Source organism: Artibeus jamaicensis, unplaced genomic scaffold (genome assembly GCF_021234435.1).
Source record: "Artibeus jamaicensis isolate MK-2021 breed Jamaican fruit bat unplaced genomic scaffold, CSHL_Jam_final contig_1132, whole genome shotgun sequence".
NCBI classification, from domain to species: domain Eukaryota; kingdom Metazoa; phylum Chordata; class Mammalia; order Chiroptera; family Phyllostomidae; genus Artibeus; species Artibeus jamaicensis.
The window spans coordinates 9,124,807-9,145,821 of record NW_026521221.1 but is presented as its reverse complement, the minus strand read 5'-3'; the positions used below and the strand labels follow the sequence as shown (position 1 = coordinate 9,145,821).

The 21,015-nt window shown below is 34.3% G+C and overlaps 1 protein-coding gene across 6 annotated transcripts in view; it reads left to right on the top strand.

The window, feature by feature from the left end:
- UBR1 (ubiquitin protein ligase E3 component n-recognin 1) overlaps positions 1–21,015 on the top strand; it is a 125,753-nt gene that overhangs the window by 26,909 nt on the left and 77,829 nt on the right. For all 6 annotated transcript variants that reach the window (XM_053665993.1, XM_037161665.2, XM_053665988.1 and 3 more), the window contains 9 exons: positions 5,321–5,431; positions 9,576–9,706; positions 11,911–12,049; positions 13,013–13,075; positions 13,324–13,447; positions 13,723–13,830; positions 14,475–14,563; positions 16,277–16,375; positions 17,219–17,376. In XM_053665993.1, coding sequence (XP_053521968.1) covers positions 5,321–5,431; positions 9,576–9,706; positions 11,911–12,049; positions 13,013–13,075; positions 13,324–13,447; positions 13,723–13,830; positions 14,475–14,563; positions 16,277–16,375; positions 17,219–17,376 — 1,022 coding nt within the window. The remainder of the gene's footprint in view (positions 1–5,320; positions 5,432–9,575; positions 9,707–11,910; positions 12,050–13,012; positions 13,076–13,323; positions 13,448–13,722; positions 13,831–14,474; positions 14,564–16,276; positions 16,376–17,218; positions 17,377–21,015) is intronic.

Sequence of the window (21,015 nt, the reverse complement as noted above, 5' to 3'; positions counted from 1 at the left end):
TGGAGTGTTGTTCTGTATGCCAGAAGGTTGCATGTTCAATCCTGGGTTGGGGCACTTGTAGGAGGCAACTGATTGATGTTTCTGTCTCACATCTATATTTTTCTTTCTTTTCCTGTCTCTGATAATCAATGAACATATCCTCTGGTGAGGATAAAAAAAGATTAATGCCCAGCCATATGTGTGTGTGTATTCACACATATATGTAGTGTATATGAATATACACATATGGTATATACACGAATATACATGTGTATTATATATAGTACATATGTACATGTATATATATAATTTATTGATTTGAGAGAGAGAGATTTCTGTTTGTTGTTCCATGTACTGACGTATTCATTGGTTGCTTCTTGTCTGTGCCCTGACCAGATACTGAACTCACAACCTTGGTGTATCAAGATGATGCTCTAACCAACTGAACCACCTAGCCAGGACGATGTATATATTTTTTATTGTAAAATATTGCTGTATTAAAAGGAAATTTAGCCCTGGCTGGTGTGGCTCAGTGGATTGAGCACAGGCCTGCGAACCAGAGTATCGCAGTTTGATTCCCAGTCAGGGCACATGCCTGGGTTGCAGGCCGGTTCCCAGCAGGGGATGCATGAGAAGCAACCATACATTGATGTTTCTTTCCTTCTCTCCTTTCTTTCCCTTCCTCCTCTAAAGGTGAATAAATAAAATCTTTATTTAAAAGAACCAACAAAGTTTAGAGAAAAATACCACAAATAGCCACCCACCAAAATATCATAAAATATCACAGTGAGAGCTGGGGACATGCATAGGTCCCTCCCGACAGGAGTCTTCCTCCCATTACCTGGGCATTTAGTGCCTTCTGCCTACTTCTGAAGGTCTCTTGTCCAGCATGTGCTGCAGCCTCTGTCACACTTGATGAAATGTATTGAAGCCACCACTTCCCAGATGTCGGCTGATGTCCCTGAGAGCCCCAGGGTAGGACAGGTTACTCCTGAGTTGCACTGTCTCCAGGGCCTTCTTTCTTGGTCAGTGGCTGGGTGACCATCCTTCCAGTGCCCATGGTGACTGGGGGATGGGCAGGCTAGGTTGCTGGTTTCTCTCCCCGAACCCAGTCAGGGTGCCTGCAGGAGGCAACTGATCAGTGTTTCTCTTGTCCTCTCTCTCAGCTAGGATGTTTGCCAGGTGGGCAAAAAAGAGAACCAAGGCTTTTGATTTGAAGAGTAGGTTAAATTCTAAGAAGTCAAGATCAGAATAATATGACTTTGATCAAATAGAACCAAAATAGTAGCTGAGTTCACCTAACTAGGATCTTCTTGTGTCTTGGAAGCTGATACTGAAGACCAAACTGGCTTGTAACTTTGGTACTCTTTTTTGGAACACATCACAGAGTCAGAATAACTCTGGAGAATAAAACAGAACTCACTAACAATTCTCTTTTTCTCTGTTCCATTCCTTTGCATGTCTTTATCTTTATTTACTAAATGGCAATGATATATTTATATTTGTGTTTTTCATCCTGACCTGACTATAAGCTCTCTAGGACAAGGTACAGATCTCATATATTTTATGCTTCCTATTGTCCACCATAGTACCTAGGACATAAAGTCTTTCAACATTTTTCAAAATAAAGTGTTAGGGTCAAAAGCATCAAATCATAGGCAGAACTGATACCTAAGATCTAATTATAAAAAGAAATTATCAATGTGTATTTTAACATCAGACTGTTGTAATTTACATGATGAGAATTTATATACATATATTGTCTTTGAAATACAAAAACATTAAAAAGTGTTTATTTGCCCTGGCCGGGTAGTGCAATTGATTATAGCATCATCCTTTGGTTGATCCCCTATTAGGGCACATACCTCAGTTGTGAATTTGATCTCCAGTTGGTGTGTGTATGGGTGGCAAGCAATCAATCTTTCTCTCTCTCAAATCAATAAACATATCCTTGGGTAAGGATTAAATAAATAAAAAATGTTTACTTAGACAATACAATAAAACTTACCTTTTAAAAATTCAAATAATACATAAAAGTCCTGGCAGGATTGGCTCACTTGGTTGGAGTGTCGTCCCATAAACTGAAAAGTTGTGGGTTTGATTGCTGGTCAGGGCACATGCCAGGGTTGCAGAGATCCCCAGTCAGGGTGTGTGCAAGAAGGTAGCCAGTCGATGCTTCTCTCCTCTCTCCCTCCCTCCCCCTGTCTCTGAAATCAATAAGTGTGTTCTTGAGGTAAGGATAAAAATAATAATAATACAGAAGATTATAAATAAAAATTGTAGTTGCCTTTCTGGCCCATTGTACTTTCTTAAACTAAGCACACTTTAACATACATCCTTACAGATCTTTTTAAAAAATATATTTCCAAATATGCACACAGACATACATATATTTATATATTTAAGAGGGCTATTTGTGTGTGTGTATAAATGGGATCCTACTGTATATTCCTTTTTTGCAACTTACTCTTATCAGCATATCATGAGGATAATTCTATGTTGATACATATAGTTAACTCTTGCCTTATTTAATTGCTGCATGTATGCCTTTGTGGGACTATATTACCCTATATTTAACCCATCCTCTTTTTCTAGACAATTATATTGTTTCCAGTTTTTTACTAATCAACAAATATTGGAATGTACATCTCTTTGTTTTCATATAGTTCAGTGTATGTATTCAAGAGTACCTAGGGCTACATTCTTAGAGGTAGATACTCTGGATTGAACAGTATGTGCATTTAAAATTTATATAGATTTTTGCCTAGTGTGGTTCATGTCATTATTTTAATTTGCATTTCTATTGTTACTAGTAATTAACATCTTTTCATATTTTAATTGTATGTTTACTTTCTTCAGTATATGACTATTTCTACTTTTTACTTTTTTTCTATTGTCTTTTCCTTCCTGCTGTGTCAGATACTTGACAGATATTCTCTTAGTTGTGTTTCTGTTTTAAAACTTTTATTTGTAAGTTATATTTTTTGGAATATAATATACATACAGTAAAACCTACCCTCAAGATACAAAACATTTATGTTATCCCCAAAAGTTCTTTAGTTTTCCTTTGTGGTTCTTTCCCCCCGACCCCCAGCTTCTGGCAGTCACTGATCTGTTTTCTGTCTAGATAGTTTTGCATTTTCAGAATGTCATAGAAATGAAATCATATAGTATGTAGTGAATAGTTTTTTTCACTTAGCATAATGCCTTTGAGATCTTCTCATGTATCAGCAGTCTGTTCCTTTTTTTAATCCTTATGCCATTACATGGGTGTGCAACAATTTATCTACTCAGCAGTTAATGAACATTTGGGTTGTTTCTAGGTTTTAAATAAAGCTGCTATAAGCATTCCGATCCAATTCTTTGTGTGGGCATGTTTCATTTCTCTTGAGTAACCTAGGAGTGGGATAGTTGGATTATAAATTAAGTGTATGTTTGGCTTTGTAAGATTTGTTTCTGCATTTTTAACTTGATTTATGCTATTGTTTATCTTACTGATGTTTTCAATTTGCGTATTAATAAATTTGCCATTTAAAAAATGTTTCTGAGTTTTGTGCCTCACTTCTATGGCATTCCCATAGATTAAGATGGTATTTTACCTTCTTTAGATATAGCTTTATTTTTAGTAACTCTGGATGGTCTAGCATTTTTCAGTTTACTATGTATTTGAAGGAAGAAATATTGATTTGTATATTCTAATTTTTTTTAGTAATTTTGTTCTAGTGGTTACCTCTGTATAATAATTTTTATATTACCCATAGTTTCTTTTATCTCTTTTCTTACTTTTTATTGTCAAGTCTGTCAGTTCTTTAAAAAATTTTATTTATTTATCTTTAGAGGGGAAGGGAAGGAGAGAGGGAGAGAAACATCATGTATGGTTGCCTCTCGTGCATCCCCTGCTGGGAACTGGCCTGCAACCCAGGCATGTGCCCTGACTGGGAATCGAACTATAATCCTTTGGTTCAAATCTGTCAGTTTTAATAGTATCTTTGACTCCCTTCTATTACCTGTACAGTAGTTGATGATCTTATGTTACCTTCTCTTTTTCCTTCTCTCATTTCTTAGATGTAGTCTTTCTGTTTGTGAAATTATATGTTTACATTTTTCTGCCCATGTTCTCACCTTTGATTTGTTCTTAGTCTTACAGTTAAATATATAAAATTCATCATTTCTCTGTTTTCTGAAGGTTCCCTAGTCACCTCTTTGTCCTGTAGGGGTCAATAAATTTCGGTTTGTAGTTCAAATCTGGCTCACTGCCTATTTTTGTATGGCTTAAATGCTAAGCGTGGATTTTACATTTTTAGATGGTTGGGATAAAAGACAGAAAAATCATATTTTATGATGCATTAAAATTATATTGAAAATACCTGGCTGGTGTGGCTCAGTGGATTGAACACCAGCCTGTGAACCAAAGGGTCTCTGGTTCAATTTCCAGTCAGGGCACATGGCTGAGTTGCAGGCCAGGTCCCCAGTAGGGGGTGCATGAGAGGCAACCACAAATTGATGTTTCTCTCCTCCCTCCTTCCCTCTCTTCCCTTCTATCTAAAAATAAATAAATAAAATCTTTAAAAATATTATATGAAAGTCCTCCTTTGTTCTCTTGAATGAAGTCTCTCAAGCTCACTTGTCTGCCTCTACAGGCTTAAAGTGATGGGCAATGGGAATTCTGATAGAATGTCATTTGAAAGTTGAGGTGTTTATTTTTTGTTTCCTTGTTTTATTGCTCCCCTTGTTCATTGTATGTTTTAGAGAGGGAAATTCTGGGGAAAATTAAAAATCAGGGCATTGTTATCTTTCTCTATCTGGCTTAGTATATTTTAGATGATTTTTTTTTTTGCAGCAATCCTCACAGGAAAAATGTAAATAATTTTAGTTGCTGTAGGACACTAAGTAGATGAAAATACTTTATACATTTTAAAAATATATAAGTATCATTAGTATAACGATTTTTAAATTTCTGTTTAATTAGAAAATCTCATCACTCAAGCATTCTGGGTATTGTATAGATTATGCTTTGCACACTCTATAATCTGTTCTTCTTCATTCGTATACAATTTTAAAAACTATTATTTAGGCCCTCCCCTCTTCCTCCCTTTCTTTCTTTAAAATCAGTGTTAAAAATATTATTTAAAAATTAGACTATGTTTAAAAATTTATCAATTTTGATGCTCCATTTCTATTGTGGTTAATAGTTAGATTTTGATATATCTAGTTTCCGTTAAATTAAATGGAATTAAGGTTGAAATGTTAGGAAACCTTTATTATTTGAATCATCTGTATCATTTTTTCGTGCTTTGTAATATGTTTTGAAATCAAGACCCACTCATTGTTCATTTACTAGATGCACACTTCTAGTGGAGGAGGGTTTTGTGACTGTGGAGACACAGAGGCCTGGAAAACTGGGCCTTTTTGTGTAAGTCATGAACCGGGAGCAGCAGGTACTACAAAAGAGGTAAGAATATTAGTACTTTTTTTAATGCTAACTACTTTAAGCTTGATGAAATTAGGTAGAAATAAATGTTATGTGTATGGGTTAAACTGAATTCCATTGAGAATCTTGATAATGAATTCATAATGAAAAGATAATTCAGAAAACTTTTTGTTGAGCAATTTTATAAGTAAGAATAAATAATACCTATTTAAGCCTAAAAGAGCAAATGGAAGTAATTATTGACAGAAGCCAAGTGCAATACATTAGAAAACAGTAGAAGTGACACATAAATTTAATAATTACTTTTCTTTAAAAAAAGTCAACAAATTGATTATTCACTGTGTATCCTAATCAAGGAAAAATAAGCCAGCTCAAATATATATAATTAGAAAGGAGAAGGAGGAAATAGAACCACAGAAGGTGTTAAAAGGATTATAAATTATTCTTATATGACTCTATAAATACATTTGAAAATGAATTATTCCATTAAACAAAGTGCCATAATTTACTCAAACACAGAACACTTGAACAATTTATAACCATTGAAGAAATTCAGAAAATCGTCACGAAACAGTACTTTCTAAAAAATGCCATTTTCAAATAGTTTCACGAGGAATTCTTTTCAAAACTTGAAGAACAGATTTCATACTCTTTAAACTGTTTATCTTTAGCAGTGAACATTGCTAGAGTTTAAATTTTAATCTCTTTCTTATTGCTCCCCATTAAATGAAATCAGGAATTTCTTGAAAATACTAGATTCTAGGTCTGAGGGAATAGGTAAGCTTGTGGAAATGAGTTTATGTAAAAAGAACCTAGGACCCAGCTTGATAGGTCTGTCATTGACCTGAGTTAAACAATTGGAGCTTAAAAAAATAATAACAAAGAACCAGTGTAATTGATTGACTCATACTAAATATATAAAAATCCATAAGTTCCTGGCGGATAGGTGGCTCAGTTGGTTGGATCATTGTCCTCCACACCAAAAGGTTGCAGATTTGATCCCCAGCCAGGGTGTATACGGGAGGCAACCAATTGATACTTCTTTCTCACATAGATGTTTCTCTCCTTCCCCCTTCCTTTCTGTCTAAAAATTAATACATACATCCTTGGGTAGGAATTAAAAAAATCCATGAGTTTCCAATGATACTTAAATGAAAGCTAAATTAGAAGTTTTTTCGCCATGGCAGTGGTTATTATATCAATTCTTTATTCTAAAAATTGGTAGGAATTATGTTCCATGGTGAACAACTATTTCCAATTGATGAGGTAAAGCTCTTTATAGATTAACATCAGCTAATAGAGAAGGGACAGTATAAGAAAAATTAACATTTGGCAAGCCCTAAGTAAATACATGATAGATAATGATCATTAATGGATGCTTAAACCATTAAGACTTGAATTGATGAGGAACAATATTCACATGGTTCTAAATTGTCATCTCATAGTTTAGTTGCTAGTCATAAAGAAAAGAAATGAAACTTGACAATAGAGATGTCCAGTGATGAATATTAGCAATATCACTGGTCGTGTGGCATAATGAGCATTATCTGATGTAAAATGCAATACATAGTTGAATGTCTGAAAATCAGTTAATGTAATAGACCATATAAATAGAATAAAAACCAAAACTACACAATCATTCCAATAGATGCAGCAGAAACATTCGACTAAATCCAACACACTTTCATGATAAAAAGACTTAATAAACTTAATAGAAGGGAATTTCCTTAACCTGCTCAAGTACATCTATGAAAATTTCACAGCTATAATTATACTGTATACCGTTTCCCTAATATCAGAAACAAGACAAAGATTCACCTCTTGCCACATTAGTTCATTATTGCGCAGGAGATTCTAGCTAGGGCAGTTAGGCAAGAAAAAGAAAAAAAAGGCATCCATGTTAGAAAGGAAGAAGTCGGTACATTTACACAATGGAATTCTATGCAGCAGAAAGAAAGAAGGAGCTCCTACCCTTTGCATCAGCATGGATGGAACTGGAAAGCATTATGCTGAGTGAAATAAGCCAGGTGGTGAAAGATAGCATATGATCTCACCTTTAATAGGAACCTAAAGAGCAAAACAAACAAACAAGCAAGCAAAATATAACCAAATACACAAAAATAGAGAACAAGCTGACAGTGACCAGAGGGGAGGGGGAGGGAATTTCAGGGGAAGTGTTTACAGGAACAAGTATAAAGGACACATGGACAAAAACTAAGGGGGGTAGAAATGGGAGTGAGGTGGGGAGCACTGGGGGTGTAGGCTGGGATGGGAATAAAAGACAGAAAACTGTACTTGAACAACAATTAAAATAAATAAATTTTTTAAAAATTTAAAAAATAATTAAAAAAGGAAGAGGTAAAACTAGCTCTATTTACAGATGACATGATTTGTTGTATAGAAAATCCTAAAGAATCCACTAAAAAATTATTAGAACTAGTAAGTTCAGCAAGATTACAGGACACAAAATAATTATACAGAAATTATTTGTATTTCTGTACACTCTAATGAATAATCTGGAGATGAAATTAATGAAAAATTCATTTTACTATAGTATCAAAGAATAAAATATTTAGTAATAAATTTAAAAGACAAAATTTATATTCTGAAAACTGTAAAACACTATTGAAAGAAATTTTTAAAAGATCTAAATAAATGGAAAAACATCTCATGTTTCTGGATCAGAAGAGTTACTGTTTGTTACTATGGTAGCTCTTTCTGTTTTTTCCAATACACCAAGGAATTAACTCAGCTCTCAGGTGTCTCACAAATTTATACTGAATTTCTGTTGGATTTTTTTCTCTCACAAATAGCTACTATAATTTTCCCCCTGTTTAGTCCTCTGTTTAAATAGCTTGTTGTGATTTAATTTGCATTCCATAAAAGAAAATTCACCCATTTAAAGTGTATGGTGTTTTTTTTAGTATATTCACAGAGTTGTGTAACTATCATCACAATTAATGCTAGAACATTTTCATCACTCCCAAAGAAACCCTGTATTGATTAGCAGTCACTCTTTATTTCTTTCAAACTCGCCACACTTAGATACCTAGATTGTCTCTAAAGATTTGCCTATTCTGGACATTTTATGTAAATAAGATCATACAATATATATTCTTTTATGATTGGTTTCTTTCACTTAGCATGTTTTCTCGGTTCATCTGTGTTGAAGCATGTAATTCATTCCTCTTTATGACCAAGTAATAGTCCAGTGTATAACTATACACCACATTATACTTATCCATTTATCAGTTGATGGATTTGGGCGTGTTTCCACTTTTTGGCTGCTATGAATAATGCTGCTATGAACATTTGTATACGTTTTTGTATAGACATATGTTTTCACTTTTCTTGGATAGATAGTGTGGAGTGGAATGCTTGGGTCACATGGTAACTATGCTTAATGTTTTGAGTGTCTGTTAGACTGCTTTCCAAATTGGCTGCCCCATTTTACATTTCTACCGACAATGTATAAGGGTTCAGATTTTTTCACATCCTGGCCAACACTTGTTATTTTCTGCCTTTTTAATTATAGTCACCCTAACGAGTTTGAAAAGGTATTTCATTGTGGTTTTGATTTGCATTTTTATAATGGTTAATGCAACAGAGCATTTGGATGCATTTTTTAGCTGATTGGTTTGAACAAGACTTTTATTAAGGAGGCAGTGTTCTGTAATGAACTGTTTTTAATGGGAGTCAAAAGACCGAGGTTTTAGTCTTCTGCTATTTATAGGCTCTTTGACCTTGAATGGATTTCTTACCCTTTAAGTGTCATTAATTTTCTGCCTTTTTTACAGAGTGGCTTTGAGGATCATTTGAAATAAATTATGACAGTTTTTGTAAGCTGTGAGGGATAACCAGTAGTTCTCTGATATTATCATAATGAGGCTACTAAGAAAGGCAGAGACATTCATATAGGAGAGCATCATTAAAAGGGGGGCATGGTTTTGCCTCCTTTCCTTTCTGTTACCTGTAGCACTAACTTGGCCACAGGGAGTTAACCTAAACTGGTATGAATAGCAGCCCTCTTGAGGTCAACTTGATTGCATTCCCAGAGGATGGTATAATGAACTCATTATAATAATTATTCTAAATTAATAGCATTATCTTCCTCATCCATTTATTTTTATACAATGTTGGTAGTGTGGTTTTCTCTTTCTTACAGAACTTACGTTGTCCATTGAATGAAGAGGTAATTGCCCAAGCCAGGAAGCTGTTCCCTTCAGTTATAAAATACATTGTAGAAATGACTATATGGGAAGAGGAAAAAGAACTGCCTTCTGAACTCCAGATAAGGTGGGCAGATTTTTCAAAAGGTAGAAGTTTTAGTGATGGTGATTTATATTGCAAAATAAATGTTAGAAAAAATGTTTTTGTTATTTACTGCTTAATTTATTGTCATTACAAAAATTTTATAGACAATTATGTCTTGGGAATACTTTCAAAATGTCCATTTATATGAGATGCTCTACTGGGCACTAACAGAAATTAAGCCAAAAAGAAGAGCATAGTCAGGAGCTTCTGGTTTTTAAGAAAAAAACATTTGGGGGGTCTCGTTCTAAATGATTTATAAGTCCCTAGCAGCCACTCATTTCAGTAGGCAAGTACTAAATTGCCTAGTCTGATACTGGCCTGAACCAACCTCCAGGTTTCCCAGAGGTTTGTGAACAAAACTAGGGTCTTCAGCACAGTGTGTCTTCCTTTAGCCCGGTTTTTTATGATCCAAAAAAGTTTGATAATGGGATGAGGAGGTGGCCCTCTGCCCTGTGCTTTGGCATCTAGGATTATTTCAGTCGTAGATATTTTACATTTTTAAGCTTAAATCCAGCAATTCCTGACAGCCATAAATAAGTCTGTCAGTGACAATAATATTTGCTTTATTTATTGATTTATTTATTTAGAGAGAAACATCAATTTATTTAGAGAGAAACATGCATTCATTGGTTGTGCCCTTCTTATATGTGCCCTGACTGGGGATCAGAATGACACTCTAACCAACTGAATTACCTGGCCAGGACCAATAATTGCTCTTAACAAATGCTAAAGGGAAATTCCAGACCTGATATAAAGATATAATTTGGGCCTTGCGAGAATTTTTTTTTCTGAGTCTTAGCAAGTTCACAAAATTATATCACAAATATAAATACCATTTCTATTTTGAATTTACTAGGTTTTTTGGTGGTTTTATTTTAGGAGAGAGAATTAAGAATTTCAGTTTATGAAGACAATAAACACATTGTTTTGATTCTTGTTGGGCCATAAACTGCTAAGGGAAGTAAAGTTCATTAGAAATTGTGTCCATAAAGTTTTTAATTTCAAACATGTAATAACATCAGTTAAACCCTTTAAGAAATTGTGTTGGTCAACATAATATTAGTTAGCAATTTGCCTGCCTAAAAAGGGAGAGTTGAGTGTGGGTGTGTATGTAGGTGGCATCAGACTTCAGATTCACAGATCTGAGTTCTAGTCCTTCTCACTGCTTATTGGCATTGTGACCATGAAGAAGTCTTTTTGAGCTTCTGTATCCTAAGCTATGAGGGCCAAGAAAATCTGCCTCTTAGAGTTACGAGAGTCGATAATTGAGTGTATTGTAAAAGCTTATTGTAAACTGTTTCAAACTGATGACATCTAATTTTGTGTAGCTCATAATAAGTGTTTTCACATATTTTATAAGATCTTCACACCACTCTCAAATATAGACATCATACTCTTCTTAGAGATGGAAGAGACACTGTCGTCTCAACAAGGTCAAAAAGCTTAAGCTACCTACGTGTCTATACCAGTCCCTCAGTCAGTCAAATGATAGAGCTGGCATTTTAAATTTATATACACTTGGAAAAAAAAACTTAAATGTTCTCTGGCTAGGTGGCTCAGTTGGTTGGAGTGTCATTTTATACACCAAAAGGTTGTGAGTTCCATCTCTATTCAGGGATCAGGGGTACATACAGGAGGCAACTGATCAATGTTTCTCTCACTCTCTTTCTCCCTCCCCTCCCCCCACAAAATTAATAAACATCCTCAAGTAAGGATTAAAAAATAAATAATTTAAATGTATTATAATACCAGAAATGTAAGGTAAAACAAAAATTCAGTAAAAACTAAATGCTAATCTTACTATGGTTGCCTGCTTTAAGGTTCTGAGTCTGAGGCCTGTCTGCCTTTGTAAGGAGGGGAGGTGAGCAAGAATTAAGAGTGGCATTTAATTCGTACTGTCAGTAAACTGAGGGTAGTGATTTATTGTATATCTGGAAGTGGTAAAAAAAAATTGAAGAAAAAACATGGAAAAGGCAGTACTTTTATTAGGGTTTAAAAAATTTCCACAGTACTATTTTACTTAAAAGAATTCCCAATATCTGTGCTATAGTGGTATTTTCTTATTTAAGAACTTACATGGTGCTGCTTTGGTACAGATGTCACATATTATTTTAGCCTGTTTTTCATATTTTCCTTTGTTTATTTGTTACAGTATCTCAATGTCTATATATCTTTTTTTTAAACAGGGAGAAAAATGAAAGGTACTATTGTGTCCTTTTTAATGATGAACACCATTCATATGACCATGTCATATACAGTCTACAAAGAGCTCTTGACTGTGAACTTGCAGAGGCCCAGTTGCACACCACTGCCATAGACAAAGAGGTTTGTGGGCTTCATTTGAATTATTTTGCTGTCCTACATCAGCTTCCCTGGAGTCAGGTGTTGACAGAGCCCTTGCCAAGTACCTTAGTATGGTGTTAGGTACAACTATTCTCTTCACTCGTTCCTTATATCCTACATGAACTGGTTAAAACTTGATTTATCTGTGTGTGTATCATAGTTGTAGATAACTATAACTTTCCCCTTTTAGTCTAAATAATTAGAAAACTGCTGAACGTGTTTGGCAAAGAATAATTGAGCATGTAAACTCACCTTCAGTTTCTTTCTGTAATTATTTATTGAATAAATGAGTAAATGTGTGAATTTTGAAAAGTTGGTCATTTCTGAGATTTTAACATTTTTAAAGCTACTTTTAGAATAATACTGATTTATGGCTCAACTTTTATTTAATATCCATCCAAAGTAAAATGTATTCCTCAGTTACATAGAATATTTCATATAATTCTGCCCTTGTTGTAGAAGAAGCAGCATGACATTAGTTATTAGGCATTAGTGTAGTGATTCTAGGGCTTGAGGAAACAACGTTCTGGCCACGCTTCTGTTCCACTAGTGGACCTTTAATGTGTTATGGAACACATGCTGAGAAATTTTCAGTTCATTCATGGGAGGTATTTAAAACATATAGTAGGAGTTTAGTAAACCTAAGTTATTATTATCAGATAGAAGTAGAGTACACTATAACAAGTAAAGAACTGACATTCTTGCTAAGTAGGAAATCCAAAATTCTAAAGTATAGAAATTCTCTACTAATGGTATTAAAAGTTCTGAAGTCACATAAAGGTGTTAAACATTTATCTTTATCTTCCAGGATTTGCCCATCTTTTGACTTTTAGTCAGTCAACAAATGATTACTAATTAACCTGTCATTTAGTTTTTGGGCTTAATACTACTTACAGATTGGGATTGTTATTCTGTGGCTTAATTCTCATGTTTGTTTATTATTAGGGTCGACGGGCTGTTAAAGCAGGTACTTTTGCTGCTTGCCACGAAGCAAAGGAAGATATAAAGGTAATTTTCTGAATTGGGGACAAACAGAATTTAAGAGGAATATACATTGTAAGAACCCAAGTAAAAGAACAGTATTTTTCAAACAGTTTGGCATACAAAGTAAAGATAGGATTGGGGCATTTAGTTCCAGAGATTTGGAAGTACAAAGGTTATGTAATTTCTCCTTTTAAAGAATAGATTATTCAGTTAAAACAAAAATTTTAAAACTTGGTCTTTTTTTCTTTGCTTAATATTCCTTTTATTTGTAGAGTCATTCAGAAAATGTCTCTCAGCATCCTCTTCATGTAGAAGTATTACACTCTGAGGTTATGGCTCATCAGAAATTTGCTCTACGTCTTGGCTCCTGGATGAACAAAATTATGAGCTATTCAAGTAAGCATATAGTCTACTTCTGGGTTTTTTAAACAGCTACAAATTTTAAAATATTGAGTATAAAATAAAATTTTCTCTTAAAATACCTTTTGATTAATTTTCAGGAATGCATTTTAAGTACTGTAACAGTTTATTGGCTCTTGATTTTTTGATGTTGACAGAATTGTTATATCAGGTGTGGGAAGATTAATGTTAATTTTTTCACATTATAGAAAACGTACTATACTTTTGGGAGAAATATTCTAAGAATAAAAATTATGTAACTTTTTTTGTAGGTGATTTTAGACAGATCTTTTGCCAAGCATGCCTTAGAGAAGAACCCAGCTCTGAGAATCCCTGTCTCATAAGCAGGTTAATGCTTTGGGATGCAAAGCTTTATAAAGGTAGGTGGATCTTTGCTTATGCTGTTCACCATGAGGCAAAGGAAGATTGTGACCTTACAATGGAGCTATGATCTTTTGTTTATTAATATCAGTGATCTTGGTTTATAAGTTATTATACCTTAAGGTAAGGTTAACGAATCAATATGTATTCTTCTGTGTTAAAACCCAGGGATACTGCCTTTGAACTATAGTGCCTTTTTATTTATTCAGGGTCAGTAAAAGGGGTATGACTATATATTCATGTAGCAGTACCATTAATAAGTTGTGCTAATACTTCATTTTTTAAAATCTAAACAAAGAACAAAAACGGTGAGAGAAAGGCTAGAGGGAAGAAAAGGGAAGAATATGGAAAAGAGTTGTTTTGAGTGAAAAGAAATGGAAAGGATTGGAGAAAGGTTGGGAGAGGTAGAATGAAATAAGATAAAGTAGTGAAAAGGGTACAGAAAAAGGGAAAGGGCCATATATGTATGTATTTTAACTTCATCTATTAAATATTAATATAATAAACTCTACTCATAGTTGAGTCCTTGAGGTCTACTACTAGCATGTGAAATATTTTTATAATATTCTGCCACTTCTAATAGCTGGATTTTTTTTTTTTGCCTTGGTGATGCTCCCCAACTTCCCCCCAAAATGATCTATAGGTGCCCGTAAGATCCTTCACGAATTGATCTTCAGCAGTTTTTTTATGGAGATGGAATACAAAAAATTCTTTGCTATGGAATTTGTAAAGGTAATTGCTCTTTATAAATAGATATCAATAAATAGAAATAGAAAACCATTTTTGTAAATGAAGTAATAGAAACAAAGGGGATAATTATGAGTCAAGAATTTTACAGTTCATTTTTGTCAGTTTTTTAAAAATTTTTTACATTTGGTAGTATGGAGAGAGTAGCCTTGGAGAATAGAAAAGTGGAAAATGACCTATTATTTGCCTAGATAGAACAATAGGGACGTATTCATTCATCCTTTCTAGTCATTTGCCTGTTAGTAAAATTATAATAAGTAGAAGTGATTAGTTGAAAGGTATAGCAGGGAAAGGAACATACATGAATGGTAAAGGGAGGCAGAAATTAGATGGGGCAAGAGTTATACTTAGCTGTTTGAGGCTAAATATAACGACTAAATTTATAGCATACTAATATTGTTTTATTGAACTATTATATATCCCTTTCATTGTTACATATATTTTTTGTCGATTCCTAAAGTTAGATTGCAAGGTGATACAGAACAAGGACTTCTTTGAATGTCTCTACTTTGCCTTGTACAAGATATCCAATAAATAAATACTCATTGGTTTCCTCTGATTTTAAGTTGCAGGCAGTTCTACAGACAGGACAGAGCTAGGACTCAGAATAGAACTGGAAACAGAGAAATAATGGTTGTCAAAGGCAAATGATACTGTAGGGTAATACCTCTCACTCCCTGGATTTTAGAAGTATATTGTTAAAAGTAACTTAAGACATTTGGTTTCTTGAAGGGTGATGACAACTCAGGTTGTCAATATTCTTCTAAAACTCCTTAGAGATACAAGATTGGATCATATGTGTGATCCAAATTGATTTTTTTCTTATACAAAATCAGTTCTTCTAACTAAGATGATATTTTTTATATGCAATGGTTACCAAGAGAGCTTTGTGGAAATTCTGATGGTTAAGATTAAGTAAGTAGATCAAGAATCTTTGCATTGTGCTTGATTTATGACTGCATGTATTATTATTTTGTTCTTCCAGTATGTCAGGGTTTATTTTCAGCTGGCATGCAACAATATGGATAAGAAGCTATATGTACAGCCAGCTCCCATTCTGTTTAAGGCTGGATTAAATCTGATTGGTTAGTTTTCTGGGTTATATCAGTTTATAAAAACTTGGAATGTAGCCCACATCCTTGGGATAGAATTTGCTAATGATTACCCCAGATTGTTTGGAGAAAGACTGTACTGTACCACCGCAGTCCTCTGTGATTTTTTTTCACCTGTGTTTGTGCACTTTAAAAAAATATTTTATTTACTTATTTCTAAGACAGAGGGGAAGGGAGGGAGAAAGAGAGGGAAAGAAATCAATGTGTGGTTGCCTCTCATGTGCCCCCTACTGGCCCACAACATAGACATATGTCCTGACTGGGAAGCGAACCGACGACACTCCAGTTCACAGGCTGGCACTCAGTCCACTGAGCCACACCAGCCAGGGCTTTTTTTCTTTTTTAGTAGTTCTCACTTTCAGCTCTGCTAGATTGGGCAGCTAAATTCATGTTTGGTCTTTCATTTGTTATTCTCTTTCTAATATATTTTCATTTACCATATTATCTCCCCTTAAGAAATAGGAATCATAATGCTTCACATCTTATACATAGAAACAAATTTGCAGCAGCTGTTAAAATTGGGATTTTAGGTTTTCAGTAGTCATTTTTAATTGATTCTCCACTTATTATTTGTTATATCTTTCAGTATTATAAACAGCTGCAGAAAGAGTATATCAGTGATGATCATGACAGAAGTATCTCTGTAACTGCACTTTCAGTGCAGATGTTTACTGTTCCTACTCTGGTATGTATTATTAATTTGTAGTATTTCTAAGTAAAACTTGTTTTTTAAGAATTTCACATAGTGTTAAATCAAAACAATGTTAGAATCACTATGTTGGGCTAATTTCATCTGGAAAGTTAATACATAAATGGTATCTGCATGTAAATTTTACATTAATAAATAATAAAGACGAGGTAACTTGTGAAGTGGGAATGATAGTACTACCTTTGTCCTAAAGTCCTGATACCTGCAGGTGAAGTCTAAAGCTGTTTCTCAACTTCGAGAGTAACTTAAGAGTAGTGCATTTTCAATACCAAACAAATTTCTTTGTGGTTTTTGGGGGTTGGGTGGTGGTGGATAGATTAAGGTAAAGCAAGAGTCCAGTATAACTCCAGCATTGCATGAGATACAGTGCTGCAAGTCCTGAGAGGAGAGTGGAGGATTCTTCTTCCTTTTTTGTACTACTTCTTTTTCTGTTTCTTTTGGACAGTTTGGCTGACTGTTTCTACTTTCCCATTTCAAAATCCAGAGATGGAGAAGAGACATTGGATTGGGAGTTAGGAGGGGTGGCCACAATAAATAATGATGTTGTGAAGTATATCTGTGATTGTCGTACTTTTACGCACTGTGTGATTACCGATGATGAATATTAGGTAACCTGAGTAATGGGCTTGGGGTGTCCAGGCAGGGATTTTCTAGTTATTGTGGAGTAGGAAATTTTTACTTTTAGAAAATAGCTTCTCAGAAATTGCTGTTCTGTGAGACTGAGGGCTGTGTTTGATGCTTGGTAAACATTTTAAAAATTACTTACTGACCAACCAAGTGAGTTAGTACTAAAGACATTATTCTTGAAATATTCTGCAGGCTCGACATCTTATTGAAGAGCAGAATGTTATTTCTGTCATTACTGAAACTCTACTAGAAGTTTTGCCTGAGTACTTGGATAGGAACAACAAATTCAACTTCCAGGGTTATAGCCAGGACAAACTGGGAAGAGTGTATGCTGTAATATGTGATCTAAAGTAAGTTATTTGTCAGAAGGTGAGGCTGCTTACTAAACACAGTGAGCTTGTTTGTTCTCTTATAAATAAACCTCCCATGCTTATCTAAGATTCTAAACCTCCCATGGTTATCTAAGATTCACTTTATAAAGGTGAGGAGTATAAAGAACTGTTACTGTCTCATGTCAGTAAATGTTTTCAGTGAAGACATAGTTCAGAGTTAAAACCTGGTTAATTAAGAAGATACTGAGGAGGAGGCTGTCACAGGAACTTAGGGTCACTCAGTGAATCTCCGTGGTAATTACCCTGCCTTCCACTTCCACTTCCACTTCCACTCGTGCACGTTGGTTCTGTCCCTCTGGTATAGTCTCTTTGGTCGTAGTTTCAGATGATCTAGTTGATGTGAATTTCTTTTTAATTCCTTTTTTCATACCTATAACCAAGTTATTGAAATTCATCAGTGGTTTCTTAAGTTTTTTTCCCTGAAGAGAGTGGAGAGTTTCCTTTTAAACTGAAGTGGGGATCACATGATAGATCTCAGGATTGTTGGACCTAAAAAGAAATTTATTTTATAAATAAATTTATAAGGTTTATAAGGTGTATGATATCAGCTATTCAATAAATCATAAACTCCAAAAAATTCTTTTCTTTTAAGAATATATTAAGACAAAATATATTTCAGTTTGTTATTTAAAATGAAGGGCCTCAAGGTATAGAATTTTACCTACCTCTAGTCCCTAGAGCAGAAAAACCGTTTTGTTCTCTTCTTCTAGTGACCATGTAGGGTATAGAGAGATGGAAACCAATAGGCTTCCAAACCAACCTAGAAACAGCTTAATCTATTTAAAAGATACATTCAATAGATTTCTGGAAGTATGCATTGGATCCTTGATATTACAGAGGAAAATGCTTCCAGACCTTTTAAAATTCCTCTCTAACTAATGTATACCACTTAAGGACATAGAAATCTTTCTTTAAAGTTCAGTAAATTATTATGTTATCACATCTTTTAGTACAAGTAGAAATGGTGGAAGAATTCCGTAGTGAATCACCATTTAGCTATTGTGATTCACAAATTATGTTTGAATTATGTATTACGCAAAACAAATAAAAATACCTAAACACTCTAATGGCAGTGCGTAAAGTTACCAGTGTTAATGTATTCATAATTTTTTGGTTTACTGTACAGGAAAAAATCTCTTTACTGAGTCTCTCATTATTGTGAAGTCTTCTTATAACTGAGTTATTTTTATATCCAGGGAAGTGAAACATAATCATATCATTGTTTTATCATATTTTGTAGAACTCTGACTACAGTGAATAATGTAGAGTCAGTACATCTCTAGATACTTACCCATATGGTAAAACTTTAGGGATCCTGTCTGGAAGGTAACTTTAAAGTTCTCCTACTCTACTGGTGCTTACAACTTCTTTCCAATATCCTTACCAAAATAGAAATACCTCTGATGACAAGAAGAAAGGAGAATGAACATATTTTGAGCACCTGTTCAACAGATACTGTGTACCAGGTTTCTCATGTAATTCATGCTCATGAGGATCCTGTGTCACTTTTTTAGTAACTGTTATGTGCCAAAGAGCTTAACTTATTTAACCTTATTTTATTCTTGCAAGGTTTTCATGAGGTACGTGATATAATCTTTATTTGTAGATTATAATTATTTGCCTAAGGTCACGAAGCTAGAACTTGGATTTGAGCCTAGCACTATTTATCTGGAAAACCTGAGTTCTTTACATGACATTATGTAGCCTCGCAAAATAAACATCGGCAAAAGTTTCCCTAAAACCTAGCCTAAAACATCAGTCAGATATACCCTTCATTTAACAAATAATTATTGAGCCTCATTTTCTGTCATTTATGGTAGAAATTTTGCAATTGTATCTTATTTTTACTCTTTCCCCATATACTTATTTATTCACTACTTCTTTCTGAAACCCAGCTTTTAAATCTGTTAGAAATAACCACAGATACTTAATATGTTTTACTTGTTTCCAGAATAAAGTCTGACTTCTTCCAAAGTTTATAGCTCTTTATAGTCTCACCTTATGTGCTACTTACCTGACTGTAACTGAGCATTTAATAAGTTTGCTGGTACTAAGAGAAGCTGTGTTCAGTCTGTCTCAGGAAATCTTCATTCTCTCAAACCAGTGCATTCCAACCTTTGAGTAGCCCCTTCCAACTGTTAAAATTTTATTTTATATTGAATTCTGCCTTTTTGTAGCTTTCATGCCATAGTTCTGTTTCCTTTTTTCCATTAGGAACAACTTCAGTTCTCACTTAAGTTGAAAACAGCAGGTATACCTACCTGCCAAATCTTCACTATGTGAAGTTTTATTAGTTTCTTTAACCATACTCATTTCACATTTAAAGTTCCTTCTAAATCACTGTTCTTCTCTACTGAACCTGTTTTAGTTGAATGTATACCACTTAAGGTAGATGTCAAGAAATGAACGCAGTATTCTGAGGTCTGCCTAGTAGAAAGAAGGGATTATTATACCACAATAAATTTAAATAATAAACCTCTATTAATTTAGTTTCATTTGTCACTCACTCTATGGAAGGTATCTGTTGGGAGGTATCTGTTGGGATACCTTGTTTCTCAATTGCTAATTCACTGTGCAAATGAAACTTAGAGAAGAGATGCAGTTGAACTTTCATTCTATGAAGTGAATATTATCCTTTCATTACTCTAACCTGTTCCTACCTATTTCTGAAAGGGATAGCAGACTCCTAAACCAAATTGCCTCCTTACTCTCCCATCGTGTATTTGCTTTTCTTTTCCTTCTTCTGCTTTTGCCACCTGTTTTTATTTACAGATCCCTTTTCTTTCCTTCATCATTCTTTAAAAAAACTTTTTTATTGTTCAATTACAGTAGTCTTAATTTTTCCCATACTTTCCTCTGCCCTACCCACCTCCTCCCCTCTGGTCACTGTCAGTTTGTTCTTTATTTCCATGTCTGGTTCTGTTTTGCTCATTTGTTTGTTTTGTTGATTAGGTTCCACTTACAGATGACATTATATGGTATTTGTTTTTCACTGTGTGGCTGATTTCACTTAGCATAATACTCTCTGGGTCTATCCATGCTGTCAGGAAAGATTGTCCAACTTGGCAATTGTAAATAATGCTGCAATGAACATAGGGGTGCTTATGTTCTTTCGAATTTTTTGGAGGGGAGGGATTCCTTCAGGTGTATTCCCAGAAGTGGGATCTATGGGTCAGAAGGCAGGTCCATTTTTAATTTTTTGAGCCCTTTCTGTGCAAAAGGGTTCTCCTTTCTCCACATCCTTTCCAGCATTTATTTGTAGATTTATTGATGATGGCCATTCTGACCAGTGTGAGGTGATATCTCATTGTGGTTTTAATTTGCATTTCTCTGATGATTAGTGATGTTGAGTATCCTTTCATATGTCTATTGGCCCATCTGTATGTCCTCTTTGGAGAAGTGTTTATTCAGGTGCTTTGCCCATTTTTTAACTGGGTTGTTTGTTGTTTTGGTGTTGAGTTTGGTAAATTCTTTATAAATTTTGGATATTAACCCCTAATCAGGTGTATTGGGGAATATAGTCTCCATTACAGGGGTTGTCTTTTTATTTTGTTGATGGTTTCCTTGCTGTGTAAAAATTTTTAGTTTGTTGTGGTC